At 49.3% G+C, this 15,413-nt stretch overlaps 2 protein-coding genes across 2 annotated transcripts in view; one reads left to right on the forward strand and one right to left on the reverse strand.

Moving 5' to 3' along the window:
- Positions 1 to 15,413, reverse strand: part of timeout (circadian regulator timeout) — a 113,449-nt gene that overhangs the window by 59,418 nt on the left and 38,618 nt on the right. The window lies entirely within an intron of this gene.
- LOC109504109 (uncharacterized) lies at positions 11,149 to 15,264 on the forward strand. The gene has a single exon (XM_025305335.1). It carries the CDS (start codon positions 11,488 to 11,490, stop codon positions 14,311 to 14,313), a length of 2,826 nt encoding a protein of 941 aa, XP_025161120.1. The 5' UTR covers positions 11,149 to 11,487; the 3' UTR covers positions 14,314 to 15,264.

The following is a 15,413-nucleotide window of genomic DNA, read 5'->3' on the forward strand; positions in this document are numbered from 1 at the left end:
ATTAATTCTATCAATGTTTAAGCCTCGCGTAAAGCCTGCCCCAATTCCGAAAACACTTTCCAATTTTCATATTTTAGCAATTTGTATTTTATACCAAATAATCGCACAATTAATCGCGTTGGAATTTTCGGAGCGTCCGGAGCGAAAAATATCGATATCGCATTTATCGCGGTTCAATTTAAACTCGACAATGTTCTTTCAACGATCGACCAGATAATTAAAAAAATCTCTGTGTTTCTTTCCTTCCTTTATTCTGTACGAGATCACAGCGCGTTATACTGAAACAATTTTAATTAAAAATTCGACCTGCGGACGGATTATAGATGAACAAAACATCTTCGTTAAATTAATTACAAACAACGACAAGCTGACGTAAAAGAAGGAAAAAAGGAGGAAAACTTACGCATCAGATCAGTTCGTCAGCGTGTCCCATGCATCCCAAAAAAGGTAATATATCGCGCAAAGATGGCTGCAGACTGACAAGAAGGATGCAGAACTAAGTACGTTAAAATTAATGGTCGGCGAAACTTCATCCCGGCGGCTCGTCGGAAAATATGCGTAACAAAACCAAAAGCAGAGCGGCCGCATCCTCAGCTCGTCGCGCACACGAAGCAGACTATACATTAAAATAATTTATTAAATTGCAACTCTGAAAATTCCATTTCACGCGCGATATCGTCAGAAAAGCGATCGTACGTGTGTAACAAGAAATTCGCCACGTTTTCCCGCGCGTTAACGCGGCGGACGCTTTATCGCGACAAATGAAACGAACGTAACGTGTGCGGCGTGTCGACGATCAAGCCTCAATTCGATCTCGTTGTCATTCGATTCGCATTTAAAAGTAACAGCTGATCGGAAATACGATTCTTTTTGTTCGCGCGCGGCAAACCGCTCGTAGCTCGATACACGCAATTAAATATTTTTCTTTAAATACGATATCGTAATAAAATAAAAGATTGTCCCTCCCTTTTCCCCTCCTCCTCTCTCTCTCTCTCTCTCTCTCTCTCTCTCTCTCTCTCTCTCTCTCTCTCTCTCTCTCGCTTTTTTTGTTTCAAATGAAACAGGAACGCGACCGGCCGAAAACCTCATCGATGATATTATCTGACTGGCGCGTATTTTTTGCACGATTGCGCCAATCGAACGGCATTATCCCGTGAAAGGACTCGATACGGCCATGTGAACTCGAACAGATTTCCGGCGTCGTAAAAAATCCGATAAAAAAGATCGCCCGCAGCCGATAAGTTTTCACTGATTGGTTTACACACCGAGAGGCTATGTGCGCCGCTGCCGTTCTCGAATATTAGTTTCGCGGTATCTTCGCTCGTCTAAACACCCGAGTCATTTAGAGCTAAGATTTATCTGACTCGGGAACAATTCGCCCTGCTCGCGCCGTTCGCCTATTCGAGAACTAACAATGGTAGAGACGTTACTACTGCGAATTGCATGTAGTAACGACATCTAGTTACAACATTCCCGACGTGAGTCGGTTTCACTATCTACGTATTTCCCAGCGACTACCGATAATGCTTCCTCGGAATGTATCGGGTGTAGTGTGTGCTGTATCTGGCAAATGCACACTTCCAACGTTACACAGCATATTCCACTTCGATCGCGTTATATCTTAATGACTGAGTATTCGGAACTGATGTGTGCAACCGATTCCTTTGTTCGGCGACGGAACATCCAGGAAAACATTTGTGTTTACAGTTAGCTCGTAACGTTGTAAAATCCACGAGTAATTATTATTCATTTTCCGTAATTCAGCCGTGAGGAGGATCGTACGAGAGAGAGAGAGAGAGAGAGAGAGAGAGAGAGAGAGAGAGAGAGAAAGCAGCGCAATCGATTATCGCGGAGGCTTAACACATATTTTCTTCGCATACGAAAGAGCGAACTTGCCGCGCGTGCGCCAACGATCGATACGCGATGCACTCATTTGCGATTTATTTCTCGCCGCTGATTATTGCGTACAACTATGAGAGATACAGGCCAATGCAAATAGTAGAGTCTATGTAAATGCGTAGGAACAACGTTACGCGTATTTCCATTCGCTCACTACTACATTACTATTTGCACACCGTCTGGTAGCCAGCAATGACGCTTTCTCCAAATTGTTCTCTGCGTAGCAATTACGCCGCGCCAAACATTACATTTATGTTGTAATTTCCCGCATGCCTGTACACGCACCGACGCGGTGCGGCGCGATACGTTCGGATTGATTAAGACTATTTTTCATTGATTCGCTCTGTTCTCTATTTATGATAAACTTAATCGAGCTTAATTGCTCGAGCACGCAGTACGACACACAAAGCAGCGCGAAATAACGAAATGCTGCGGTCACACAATTTGTTAATTTTGAAAAGAATCATACAGATCATAACTCTGTAAAATCCTGCCGAATTAAAAAGTCAATTAGCAGTTACTTGGCCGAATTCAGTCGGCCATGTTAATAAACACGGACGCTAATCCCCTATGAAAAATGAACAAAAGCAAAAAGGAAGCGGTAATCTTTCTTCTTCTTTAAATACAATTTTTTTTTTTCGCCAAAGCCGACGTACCGTCAGACAAAAAGATATAAAGATTACAACATTGTGACGCACCCCGTCATATAACTTAGGAACAAAGTGAGATTGGCGCGAAATGCGCGAGCTCAAATCGTCAGAAACGCCAGAAACGTCCCAAAAGATCCATCAAGTTACCCGACGACCGCGAAATGGCCCTCGACCAATCTACTGTTGAAATCAGGAAACGGGGTTGACGAGGAAACAACAAGCGGCTCGTGATCTCATTCTTTCTTTCTTCACTCGCACCACTTCCCGGGGGGGAAGGGGAGGGAGGTAACGGCGCGATGCATGTAATAACTTGGTAATGTATTCGATTGAAGAACGTTGCTCGGAATTTCATAATGAAATACGATTCCTTTCACCGATAAACCGAAATTACTTTCTCAAAATAGCGTTTTGAAGCTAAATTTCAATTTTCATTCGCAGATATACAGAAATTCGAGGATTTGTTGCAATATGTCGCGCATGTTACGTTACGCGTAATTGTCCTTTACAACGTTATGTGAAATCTTTTTAACGCTATATAAACTATTTTTTTTATAGAAATATAAAATTTAACGATAATATCGAAATGCAATATCATTCAGCGAAACAGCAGAATTTTCAGTAAAATTGAAAACCGGACGATTCCTTTTTCACAGAATATCGAGCTATGAGCTTTTATATTATAAAAAATCATGCGTTCGGTTCACATCACGGGAAACTTCCACCTCGCTAGAACCCGGCATGTAACAATTATTTATTATTATAGTTTTGTTTTTTTTTCTGCCGATAAAATTCTCCTTTCGTTTTTGACGCCGATGACCCCGATCGTGCCGCCTACCGTTGCAAATCACCTTGTACGTTTTCCAAATATCCATCGCTAAGTGAATAATGCGTAGTCGGATAAGATTGCAATCGCATTGGATGCGAACGTAAATCGGCAAAAACGTGTAAGCGTCAGGATCGATGCGCGTGCATTTTATACATGGGCCAGAAAAATAACGCCATTAAAGTCCATTCGAAAGTTTACCCGACGTAATATTCGTCCGTATAAAGAGTCAAAAGAAAATGCCTCGGCGCGGCAAATGGGCGCGGGCTCTGTACGAAACGAGAATAATACCTCGTCGTGAGAATTCGATGCCAGCGGCAGCGCCGCATTCAATAGCATGATTCACCCGGCTCTCAATTCTACGGATTCTATCGGCGGTTGCGTGAAACGCAAAAATGTAAAATAGCGGAAACAGCGAACGCTCACGAATGAACGAAAAGAGAAGAAGCCAGACTGAGGCCCGGCAGGAACGGCGGGAACACGCCGAGGATGGTTATCGTCCGGGTGTGCTCGTGTGACAACGAATGTGCACACGCGAATAATGCAATTTTCTCATACGAATTTTCTCATAAAATCAAATAACGCGAAAGCCACTGGCTAAATATATTACGTAATATAAAATATTTCGTGGAGAAGTGCGAACGAGCTGCAGATAATACGGATAAAGGTACGATATTATGGATGGAAGTTCGAATATCGTATCTTTATGTCAATATTGCTTCAATTCCGATATACTGTACAATGTAAATATCGGTCTCTCTCCTCTCTTATATGATATATTCTCGGAAGTGCGATATAAATCTATACGATATTAAAGCATATATAAATCATACATAAATCCCACACACGCGCGGATATAATCTTTCGTTTATTTCCTCAATCGGATCCCCGATCGCGAGATGATGCGCGCGATCCCTTTGGAATAGCGCTTGACGCGTCCTTGAAAAGAAGAGCGAAGAAAGATTCAACTCGTACGCGCGTACGCGTTTAGCTCTGCAAGAACAGCTCTACACCTCCTGACACACATCTCTCCGCGACTCGCAGTTTTCCTTCCACCGCCGACGCCTTTATCTCCCGGCCATTCCGACGGTCCTATTTTATCTAGAGATATCAAATGACCCCCCAGACACCTTTGTTCTCTCTTACTCATCTCCGGGCGCATTTGTATCTGTCTCGTGTTCCGGCTGCTCCGGATCGTCCGTATTACACGTGCTAAAATCTGCGCTCTCGCGTCTACTCGGGTAACAATGTTACGTTTATTAACGATGCGATCTAGCTACCAGCGTCGGGATGAGACGTCGCAACACCTGATTAGAAATCCAAAGCCTCGTAAATCTAAGCCGCCGTTCTCCGCGATTCCTGATGCCCTGGAATAAAAGAGTAATTCCGAAGCGGTTTTTCACGCTGATATTTAGCCGTAAAGTGCAAAGATGTTAGATCGTGAAATAAATTTCAGGATAAGGATAAGGATTTCCATTTGAGCCTGTTGGTGCGCGCAGAGCAATTTCCTTCTCACGCAAACGGAGGTGCTTATAAAAAACGAGGTGGACTCGAAAATTAGATCTGCGAAACTTCGCATTTCGTTGCTTCAATTACAACCGAATCGGGGGTCGTCGAGAGGACGTTATTCAAAGAGGATCAATGTTTCAACGATCGTCGCACATCCCCTTTTTGCTCGTGGCAAAAAGAGCGTTAATGTCTTTCCAACAACTCAATATCAGCCTGGCGACGCTAGAATTTTATTTGCGTTGCAAGGAACAACGATCGTTCTACCGGCGACGCCGCTACACACGTTTACGACTTTACGAGACCAGCTAGCACTTGCAAACTGCAACTTGCCATTCGTCGCTTAGCGCTTCGCGCTGGCTTACTTTGTTGCTTGACTTTGCGCATCGAGATGGTAAGAGTGACTCTTCGTATATAGAACGCACGCATTAAACCTCCATCCTGGTTACGGCGAGAGAGAGAGAGAGAGAGAGACCGTGCGCGCGCCTGTGTCTCATCCGAACTGAGACTGAAGCTGCTGTAGAGAGACGTACACTGGAATATATTCACCCTTGTAATGACGGAAGGACCATCATTCGAAAATCCTTTTGCTACCTTTAATAACGCCCCACCGGTAGACATACGAGATCCTTGCAAGGGGGTAGTTAATACGAGAACAGAGACAAAAATGCGTCATACGAGAGAGTTCAGGGTTTACGAGTACACCCGTTATCGTCTCCGTCCTCCACAGTGACTTCCTGCACCACGTAAACCTCCCTCCAAAAAAAAAAAAAAAAAAAAAAAACCACGACGTGTTCGCCATCACGTCCTCGTTCCTTTTCTTCCCGTCCAACCGCGTCCTACTTTGAGAGCAGGAATTTTCTATTTCCTTGGGTATCGCAAGATCAACGCGGATTCTTGGAATTGATGCCGGGGAAGGGTGTCCAACTTTTAAATTGTCTTTATCAATCTTTCAGTAGGCGAGGTGTTTGAAGTATTGACACCGAACAACGGATCAATGGCGGCGTACGAGAGCGTGCATCGAATTTGCGCGCCGAAGAGCTTGGAATAATTCTCACCCCCGACCGCTGAGGTTTTTTGCGCGCACGCCACTCGAAACAATTACACGCTCACGGTACAAGCGCTTCTCCGAACTAATGGCGGATTAAGTACTCGAGCAAAACAGGAGAGAGAGAGAGAGAGAGAGAGAGAGAGAGAGAGAGAGAGAGACTTTCTCCCTGGTAATGAATCGTACGTAAATATCCCAGAGGCAACTTGTGAACTTTTTTCTCCTTAAACGCCCTGTGTCAGACGTTTTAAATATTTATGGAAAAGTGACTCGCAGTACTCTCTCACTGAGACTCGGCGAAGGATCTATTTGTGAACACACCAAGGATTGAACGTTTTCGCAGTGCTCGTAACTTCAGCTGGCTGCGAACAGCAGCAAGATAAAAATTCGCGCGATCCCCGCGTACGTAACCTTTTTGGAAAAACAAACGAGCGCGCAGCGTACTTGTATAGTCATGTTTCAACATGTTACACACATACACATTGCGTATTGGTAAAAACGGTCTCCCCGACGATAAAGTTTAACGAAGACAAAATAAAATAAACTGAAACGAACATTTATCAAAATATGATATGTGGTTCCAAAACCATCGATAAAATTTGCTGCAAATAAAGTAAGAAATAAAACAAAGCCGAACCACCGAGACAATATACATCGATCTCGCGTGACGTTGAGTTACGACCATTACTCTTTCAAAATTGCTCCCATCATCGATAGATGCTTCTTATATCGAGAAGCATTGATACGTAGACCTACGTATCAAGGATTCGAGAATCTTCAGCCTCCAGCCCGTTTCACGGCCCGTTCTCCGAAAGCAACTTATTAATCTTCGAACCTTCGTAATATTCCAAGATAAAAAGATGCGCAGAAAGCGCAGGCTGCGTCGAGCACCGTGCAATCGACGGGGAAAGGAACGGGCACACAAAATCGGCGACGGAGAAAACGACGGCGCTCCACGTGTCTCCGGCGCTCTCTCGGTGTCTCTTCGAATACTCTTTCCTGCGTCTCTCTCCTCTCCTCTCCCTCCCTCTCTCTCTCTCTCTCTCTCTCTCTTTCTCCCTTCGCAAGAAGAGACATTTGGTGCAGACCATTACCCCAGTCCAGGGTGCCATCGGCCATCAGCAGCGCGTTAAAGCCGCTGCAATTACAAACTCCGACAGACTCATCCCCTTTATTCCATCCCGCGCTCCTTCGTCCTCTTCTCGTCCCTCATCCCCACATCGTCTCTACGTTCCTTCCACTCTTTCTCTCATTTTCCCTTTTCGGTCCCTACGCTCCCTCTCTCGCTCCGTCTCTCGTTCGTTCGTGCTACGCTACCGCGCGCCGTCGCCGCTCACCGGCCCCATTTACATTTGCCCACTACTCTCGTAAAAGTAACTTTGTAACCCGTGCGGGCAGTATCCGAGCCAGGATTCCGTCCTCTATTCCGGGGAAATTACATGTCGGTCGGCACCGCAGGCTCGAAAGAAGATTTCCCTTATCAAGCGCCGCTTCCTTCTACCACCCCGACCGTCCTCCACCGCATACTGGATGTCCACTTACACCCAGCAATCAACCCCTTCCGCGCGTACACAGGCGTCGGGAAAACGCGAAACTCCCCACATGTTCGGACGGATTGTTAATTCGACGTCACACGTAGTTGGAATCATTAATGAGTGTGACTAAAGTCGGGATAGACGCGAGAAATGAGCACGGTCGCCGCGGCGCGACGGCACAAGACGCATTTCGCGCTATTGTAATGGAGGTGCACGATTTTTCACAGACAAAGACACTACTTCTACATCTCCTTTCTCTTATTCTTTAAATTTCTTTAACACGTGTAAGGAGTGCTACGTTTAGGGGTGAGTTTTACTGCGTAACAAGGATAATATATCAAACAATTGTGTGGCCTCAACATGCTTTCTTATGATCATCCGTATAAATATTTCTATAAAATTCTATTTAATTAATAATCGATACAAGTCCATGTGCAGTACGTGTAAATTACGCGAAGACGTAATACCAAGTGGCATCTGAAATATTTAACCGCGACAATCGTACGTATCGGTTTCCGATGCGAGTGTAACGATGCGCGATGTTCCGGTATGTTGAGAGATTGCAAAAGAAAACTATGTCAAGAAACGATAATATTTAAGTGGTCGAATAAATCTGATGCCAGAATAATTCTGCGCGCGCGCAGAAATTTACCGTGAAATCATTCAGAAAATATCGGAATGGTTGCACAATCGCAATGTTTATTCATGCTCCTCGAATGTAACGTAGCAGGCACTGGAGTAAGATCGGAAATTCCTGCTATTTGTCCTGAAATTGTCGCACATGTCAGCCCATCGATATTCTACGCTTAGAGCGATTAAATCATCGCACGCTACCGCGACCACAGCACCACCGAGACGTGGACGTGGATTTTTAAGGTCAATTTACGCAGCACTTAATCGTGCGAGAGCGTGTGCTGGTGTCAATGACGTCGGTGTGCGTAATGAAATCGTTTATATCGGCCGACGCAACATTGCCCGGGTAACTTTTAATTTCCTTATCAAACACACGCAACTTTAGCCCGAGGCGGCGCAAAGTTGCATTGCGGAAATAACAGCCGGCCTTTAAACCTTCGCAGTTTCGAAACTACTCCCGTCGAAATTAAAAAGGAAGAAAACGCGGGTGCATTCATTGGCCGATTCTTCTTTGCGAACTTTCACACTGCGGCAGTGTTATTCGTCGTAAGCTCGAGATCATCCCCTGTACACGGTAGAGCCGATATAAAGCTCCGCTAACGTTATGATCACTGACGACAACTTGACGATATCCCCCCGTCGATTCGAATGTCGCTTGAACATCCCCACCACACACGATCATTCAATCTGAAAATTGAAAGCATGATCTCCTGACATTTTTTCTCGTCGCGATGTCTACAAGCACACACTTCCGTCCCTGCGAAATACAATATTTATATCTTTGACACCAAGTGCCGCGCGCGCGCGCGCGCGCGTATACCGAAATATGTGTCGCACTTTGGCACGCCCGACACGTTCATTCCGGATCCGCCCATAAAACAAACCTCGATATTTTCCCAACGGCCGATGACGATTGTTATTCCGTCCCAGGAGATCTCCTTTAATCGATGATTTATCTACAGATTTTCGCGAGGTCGAGCAGATAACCGTTTTAGCTTTTATGCTTCCCTCGCTCGTCGATATCTTACGACAGTCACGGCGCCGTGTTCTCATCGGCCCACCGTGGAAATCTCTCTTTAAGTCCGGCGGCTCAAGTATTTAACCCCGCGATAATAGTAACGGCGCGATCGGCGATTCGATATATATATATATACGTAGTAACGTCGAAGGCGCGCACGGCGCGGCGCGGCGCGGCGGGGCTATACCGAGATCATTGCGGTTCGATTGCTCGGCGAGTCCGGCGAGTAATACGCCGGGTGCCGCAGGGATTACAGACACACAGCTACGAATTTATGGAAGCCAGGAGCAACCCCGTGTTCTCGACGAACTAGACGCCAGCGAATACGTGTATGCATGCGCGCATTCTGCGCACCGGTTGCGTGTATATAAATGTACGTCGCGGACCCTTTATGACCCTTTACGAGATACGCCGGCTACAATTAGGTTGTTTCTCGGCTGCGTACACGTCACGTGAGCCGAAGGAAATGTCGAGTGCGAAATATTCATGTTAAAAACAGGTAGAAATTAAGGTGCTCCAGTCGGCGGCGGAAGCCGAACGGACGAGCGGCACGCAAACAGCTACGATATAACGACGGCGATGTCTCCTCGCTGCGCAGAGGATGCGCCGGCGGAAAAATTTGGATTCTTATCCTGCGAAATTTCGACATAATACTCCCACGGATACGAATCTCGAGAGCGCGGAACGACTCGAGGACGGAATAAACGTCGTATATATATATATATATATATATATATATATATATATATATATATATATTGCATGCTATAATAATGATATTGCACGCCGGGGCGCGTATACCAGGGTTGCGTGCGTGCGAAGAGATTATTTGACCTCTCACCTTATTCCGTGAGAACTGCATCTTTGCACCTTCGTAACCTCGACACGCGAATCGAATCTAAGAAAACCCACCGGCGGCTGGAACTCATGAAACTACGGGCGAACTTTTAGTTGGATTAGTAACTTGGTGCGTGCTTATTGTTCTAACGAGTATCTATAATATTTGCGAGAGCACGATTTTCACACGGCTGTTGCGAGGATAAGGAGTAAATCACATGTGTCTTGGATGCCATTTGGCTGTGATAGGCTCGCGACAAATATCTAAACGTACGAGACAACACGACAGGATCATCAACGTATCAACTAGTCCGCAAATGTCACAGTGGAGTCGATATATGGACAACGATGGGTAAGATTATCTACCGCACAAAGAGTGCTATCTCACGTTTTATCACCGCGACGAGTCACAAAGAGAGCTAGCTAAAGCTACCCCTCTTGGTAATGAAAAAAAAAAGATCGTCACGCACGTCCTGGTTTTATTGAAAAATATTGGGGACAGCGGCTGCAGAGTTATCGCAATTTAAGAAAGAGAACGAGTCAAAATGAACCCGGGCGGAACAACAGCGTAGAGAAAGCCGGGAGGAATCCGCTAGGAAGCATCCAGTGGGTCGACCGGTAGCAAGGGTAGTTGGTGAATCGCAGGATACCGGCTCTACGCGTCAGTACGCTGTCAGAGGACGCAAGCGCGCTCGCACCCCTTATCGAGTTCGAGAGCAAAAGCGACGGCTGCCGGTAGTGGTGGCGATGGGATGGTGGTGGTGGTGCTGGTGCTGGTGGTGGTAGTGGTGCTGATGCTGGAGCTGGTGGTGGTGGTGGTGGTGGTGGTGGTGGTGGTGGTGATGGTGGTGGTGGCGATGGTGGTGGTAGTGATAGTGGCAGTGGTGGGGTAGTATGGTGAAGGTGATGGTGGTGGTGGTGTGTATCCGTACAGATGGGTATATATGGAGGGAAGATACGAAGGAAGGGTGGAATGGTTGTAGGTGGCGGCACACAGCCGAGTTAGGAGATAGAGGGGATCGACGGTGAGGGAGAACGAGACAGAGAGAGAGAGAGAGAGAGGGGGGGGGAGAGAGAGAGAGAGAGAGAGAGAGAGAGAGAGAGAGAGAGAGAGAGAGAGAGAGAGAGAGAGAGAGAGGGGCAACGAAGTCGACGGAAGGGAAGAAAGACGAAACGCGAGCAGGAGAGAGAAGCGACGGAGGGTGGCGGGTGCAGCTACGAGTCGGGCGCCGCAGTGTTTGTCAGTCCTTCGTATGGACATCACGTTCGACGAGACTGATAGTACCCACCGGTATTGGCATCCGTATATACGCGTATACGCTTTTGGCGGCATCCATCATCGTCGATAGCCAGCAACGTCGATCGCGCGTCAATTCCGCCGTAGATGAACCCGCGGTTGCACGCGCCTTCGCGATCTCCGATACCGTCGTCGTCGTCGTCGTCGTCGTCTCGCGCGTCTCGTCACTCAGTCCAGCGGACGAGCGGCGTCGCGAGATTTCTCCGGACGGCCGAGATGTGAAGACGTCGACTTGGAAGCGATGTGGCTTCCGTTGGTGCTGCTCGCCTTGATGGCGAGCGGTTCCGCCTGTCCAGATCTCTGCGAGTGTCATCAGAGTAATATCGAAAAGGACACACCGGTATTGTCGGACGTTGCGTGTCGTGGACGCGTACCCGGCTTATCGGAGATACCAGTGGCAGCGAGGAGTTTGTCACTGGACAGCGTCGAAGGTTCCGAGATCGCGATCTTTTTCGACGAGCTGGAGGCTGCCGACTTGGCGGACGATTTCGAGATGACCGGTACCCTGGTGGACCTCGTGACGAACGACACATCGGGGGATGCGACGCGCGAGATTCTGTCGTACTTAACCGAGTTCGCGGTGACGAATTGTTCGTTGGTGTCTTTGAACGCGTCGTGGCGCGGTTTCGAGCGCTTGAGAGCACTGAATCTGTCGTACAACAATTTGCTGCGACTGAGGGACGTGCTGGTGATTCGGGCGATGAATCTCAGCGAGCTGGCGTGCCTCGATCTGTCGGCTAACTCGTTGTCAGACATCAGTGTCGGGACCTTTAGGACGCTCGTCGGGCTTGTGAGACTGAGTTTACGCAAAAACGCGATCAGCACGGTCGACGAGGACGCGTTTCGCGGCCTGGACCGGCTGGAATTTCTCGATCTGTCGGACAACAGGTTGGCGGACTTGCCGGATAGCGCGCTCACGCCGCTATATTCCCTGCAGAAACTCGACCTCAGCGGCAACCAGCTGCAAGTTCTGGGCGCCAGGTGGTTCGAAAGTCTCGACAGATTGAGAGAACTCGATGTTTCGCGAAACGGATTGGCCCGTGCGGCCTCGGGAACGCTGCAGCCGTTATCGGGACTGTCCGTTCTGAGACTCGCGGAAAATCCGCTGAGGGAGAGGGACGTATCCTTACTATTGGGTACCGGTAGACGACTGGAGACTGTGGACGCGTCCCGCACTGGATTAGCGAGAGTCCCGGCCGCTCTCACGAGATCGGTCAGGGCCCTGAGGCTCGCCGGGAATAGACTGACTACCGTTCGTAGCGGCGATTTGGACAGCTACCCCCTGCTACGTATGTTCGATATCGCTGACAACCGTCTGGTGGATATCGAGAACGATGCTCTAGGACGGCTGGAGGTTTTAGACGAGCTCGATCTGTCCGGAAACGTTCTCACGAAGGTGCCCGGGAGTCTGCCCAGCAGCCTGACGGTACTGAAGCTCCAGCGAAACGCGATAACCGCGCTAAAGCTCGACGATCTTAACGGATTGTACAATCTGCGATCGTTGATGCTGAACGATAATGACATCAGCGTCATCGAGGTGGGCGCGCTCGGTCAACTGCCCCTGCTCGTGGAGCTCGATCTATCCGATAATCCTATCAAAGCGTTACCAACTAATACCCTAAGTGGACCCAGTAATCTAGCCAAGCTCCGGATGTCGGGTCTGGTGTCGCTTCAAGCACACCAAGAAGAGCAAAGTGATATGGCGTTCCCGATACCGACGCCGGAGCGGCTGATCATGCTGGACGTGTCGCGAAGTCCGGTACTGGCGGGACAATTATTGGCGGACGACGCCGCGCTGTCCGCCTGCAAGAGCCTGATAGAGCTGAATCTGTCGGCGACCAACATCAGCGCTATCAGGTCCGACCTCGCGTACATGCTGCCGCAGCTGCGCCTCCTCGGACTCGGAAGAAACAATTGGGATTGCACGGAGGATCTTTACTGGTTGGGCGAGTGGGTGAGGCAACATCGCGAGTCGAAGCAACGCTTTCCGGCGGCTCGATGTGCCAGCCCGCGAGAACTAGCGGGGTTATTTCTGTACGAGCTGCCGCCGTCACCGCGGCCGCCGTCGCCGCCGTCGCCGCCGCCGCCGCCGCTGCCGTCGAATTCCGCCTCCGTAACTACCGCGGAAACTGTCGCGGCAATCACTTCGGTTAGCCTGTCTGTCATGTTCACGCTCGAACATACGTCGCATACTGATCAACCGAACGTCACGGTGTCTTCCAATATCGACGACGCGAATTCCTCCCACAACGTCGCGGATCTTCCCACGCTGTCGTCCGTAACGTACGCGACGGCCGTGCCGAAAACGGAGGGTGCAGCCGAGAACTTGAACGTTCTCGCCGCGGAAGCCGCCCCGACACCGTTGGCGACGACGGCGACGACGGCGGCGGAAAAGCCGGTGCCGCGGGTCTACGAGGCGCCGACGTCCTTCCGGAACGTCACGTCGTCGATCATGGCGCGGACGAGCCGGGAGCCGAGTCGGAGGAGCGATCAAACAAATCGCGTTCTGACGATGGATCAGAATTTAATCAAGCAGCCTGCCATCTCGTCGGCCTCGCACAGACGGAACAACCCCAAGCCATCCGTTATGGCAACGAAGGACGAGACGTATTCGCAAACTTTTGATAACCGGGCGGATCGCGCGGCGCAAAGAAACGGAAAGATGAGCAAACTTGCCGCGTCAGCCGGCGAGATCATCTCCCCGCCGGAGTCCTCCTCGCAACTCGGGCCTAAGCGCGGCGCGAGCGAGGGCGCGAGAACGCTCGAGAAGCATCCGGCAGAAACGAGCAATACGACGAAGGAGAACGCGGTGCTGGACGCTCGTGGCTCTAACACGATAGCGGAGGAACTGAACGGCCGGGCGACCGATTCCGGTGCCCGAGTGTCCGAGGCTCTATCCGCCGGTGCTCATCCCGGAATGTTGGTATTAGCCGGCGCGGCTCTGGGCGCCGTCGCGGCGCTCTCCGTCGTTCTCTCGCGTAGGGCAACGGTCCACCGGACCGACAGGTATCACCGCCACGAGAACATTGAAGTGCACACTCTGACGCCCACCACGGAACTTTGGTGACCAGAGTCGGAACACGTTCGTCTGTTCGAGCGAGACAGGCAGAGACTGGACTCCAGCAACCGCGACGGGGAAGCGGCGTCGGCGATGCCTCGTCGACAGTCGACGAGGTCACGGCTGATCGATGTGTGCTTGAGGCAGATCCTCAAGTAATCGTTTTTAATATCGGAGTGATCGAGGACGGGCGTGTGCATCTTGTTATTGTGATGACGATGGGCTCGCGCAAGTGGACCCGCTAAGAGCGCGACGGCTAAAGTGTTAATCGGAAAGTTGGGAGAGAGGACCGTGGCTGCGGAAACCACGGAGTACGGACGAACGGCTGAACGTCGAAGTTGGGAACGAGATACTCCTCGAGCTAATCCGTATCACTTCAGAAACCGCCAATACGTCACGGATTACGGAGCAATATCCGGAAAAATAACAAATTATTCAAGCGTGACTTGGAGCCGCGATCCGCGAACGATCCAGGAGGGGGCAGTATCGAGAATCGTCGAAAATCGCCAGTGCATAACTAGGAAGACTGACTGACTGACTGACTGACTGTTCGTCACGAATGTCTGACGGATATCAAAATATGTTGCCTGTAAAATTTTACCCTCTGCGCTCTCTCGTGCCCGGCTTGTCAAATCTTTGGAAAAAAAAAAATAGTGCATGGCGGTGAAAGGGAAATTATACACCCGAGTGTCATCCGACCGACAATATGTGCATGTGTATTCGGTGAAAATCATTCGACGTTCACGACGTCGAGCTCCGCCGGCGACAGCGAAGATGTCGCGCGCCGCTACCAAGACGCACCAAGGAAGCAAAAGCGAGGAGAGAGAGAGAGAGAGAGAGATCGCCGCGCCATTTCATATAAATTCCGACGTATACAAACACACATCGGAAACTGTAACGCGCAACGTCCGCAGGGAAATACCGAGCGTGTGTATTACAAGCTAGAGACTCGGAGAAAAATTATGAGCGAGAATTTAACACAGCTACGGCGTGTCGAACGTGATGCTACGGAGCATCGGACGCTGCGGGAAACCTCCATCTTCTTCGTGCTAAAACGCCACTCGTAGGAAGAGACGCGCAAACAAGAACGACTTAATGTCATCGCAGAC

The sequence above is a fragment of the Harpegnathos saltator genome, unplaced genomic scaffold (assembly GCF_003227715.2).
Source record: "Harpegnathos saltator strain DR-91 unplaced genomic scaffold, Hsal_v8.6 scaffold694, whole genome shotgun sequence".
In the NCBI taxonomy this organism is placed as follows: Eukaryota; Metazoa; Arthropoda; class Insecta; order Hymenoptera; family Formicidae; genus Harpegnathos; species Harpegnathos saltator.

What these genes read in the sequence shown, in the direction of transcription:
- LOC109504109 (XM_025305335.1), top strand. Translation starts at nt 11,488, where the DNA reads ATGTGGCTTCCGTTGGTGCTGCTCGCCTTGATGGCGAGCGGTTCCGCC.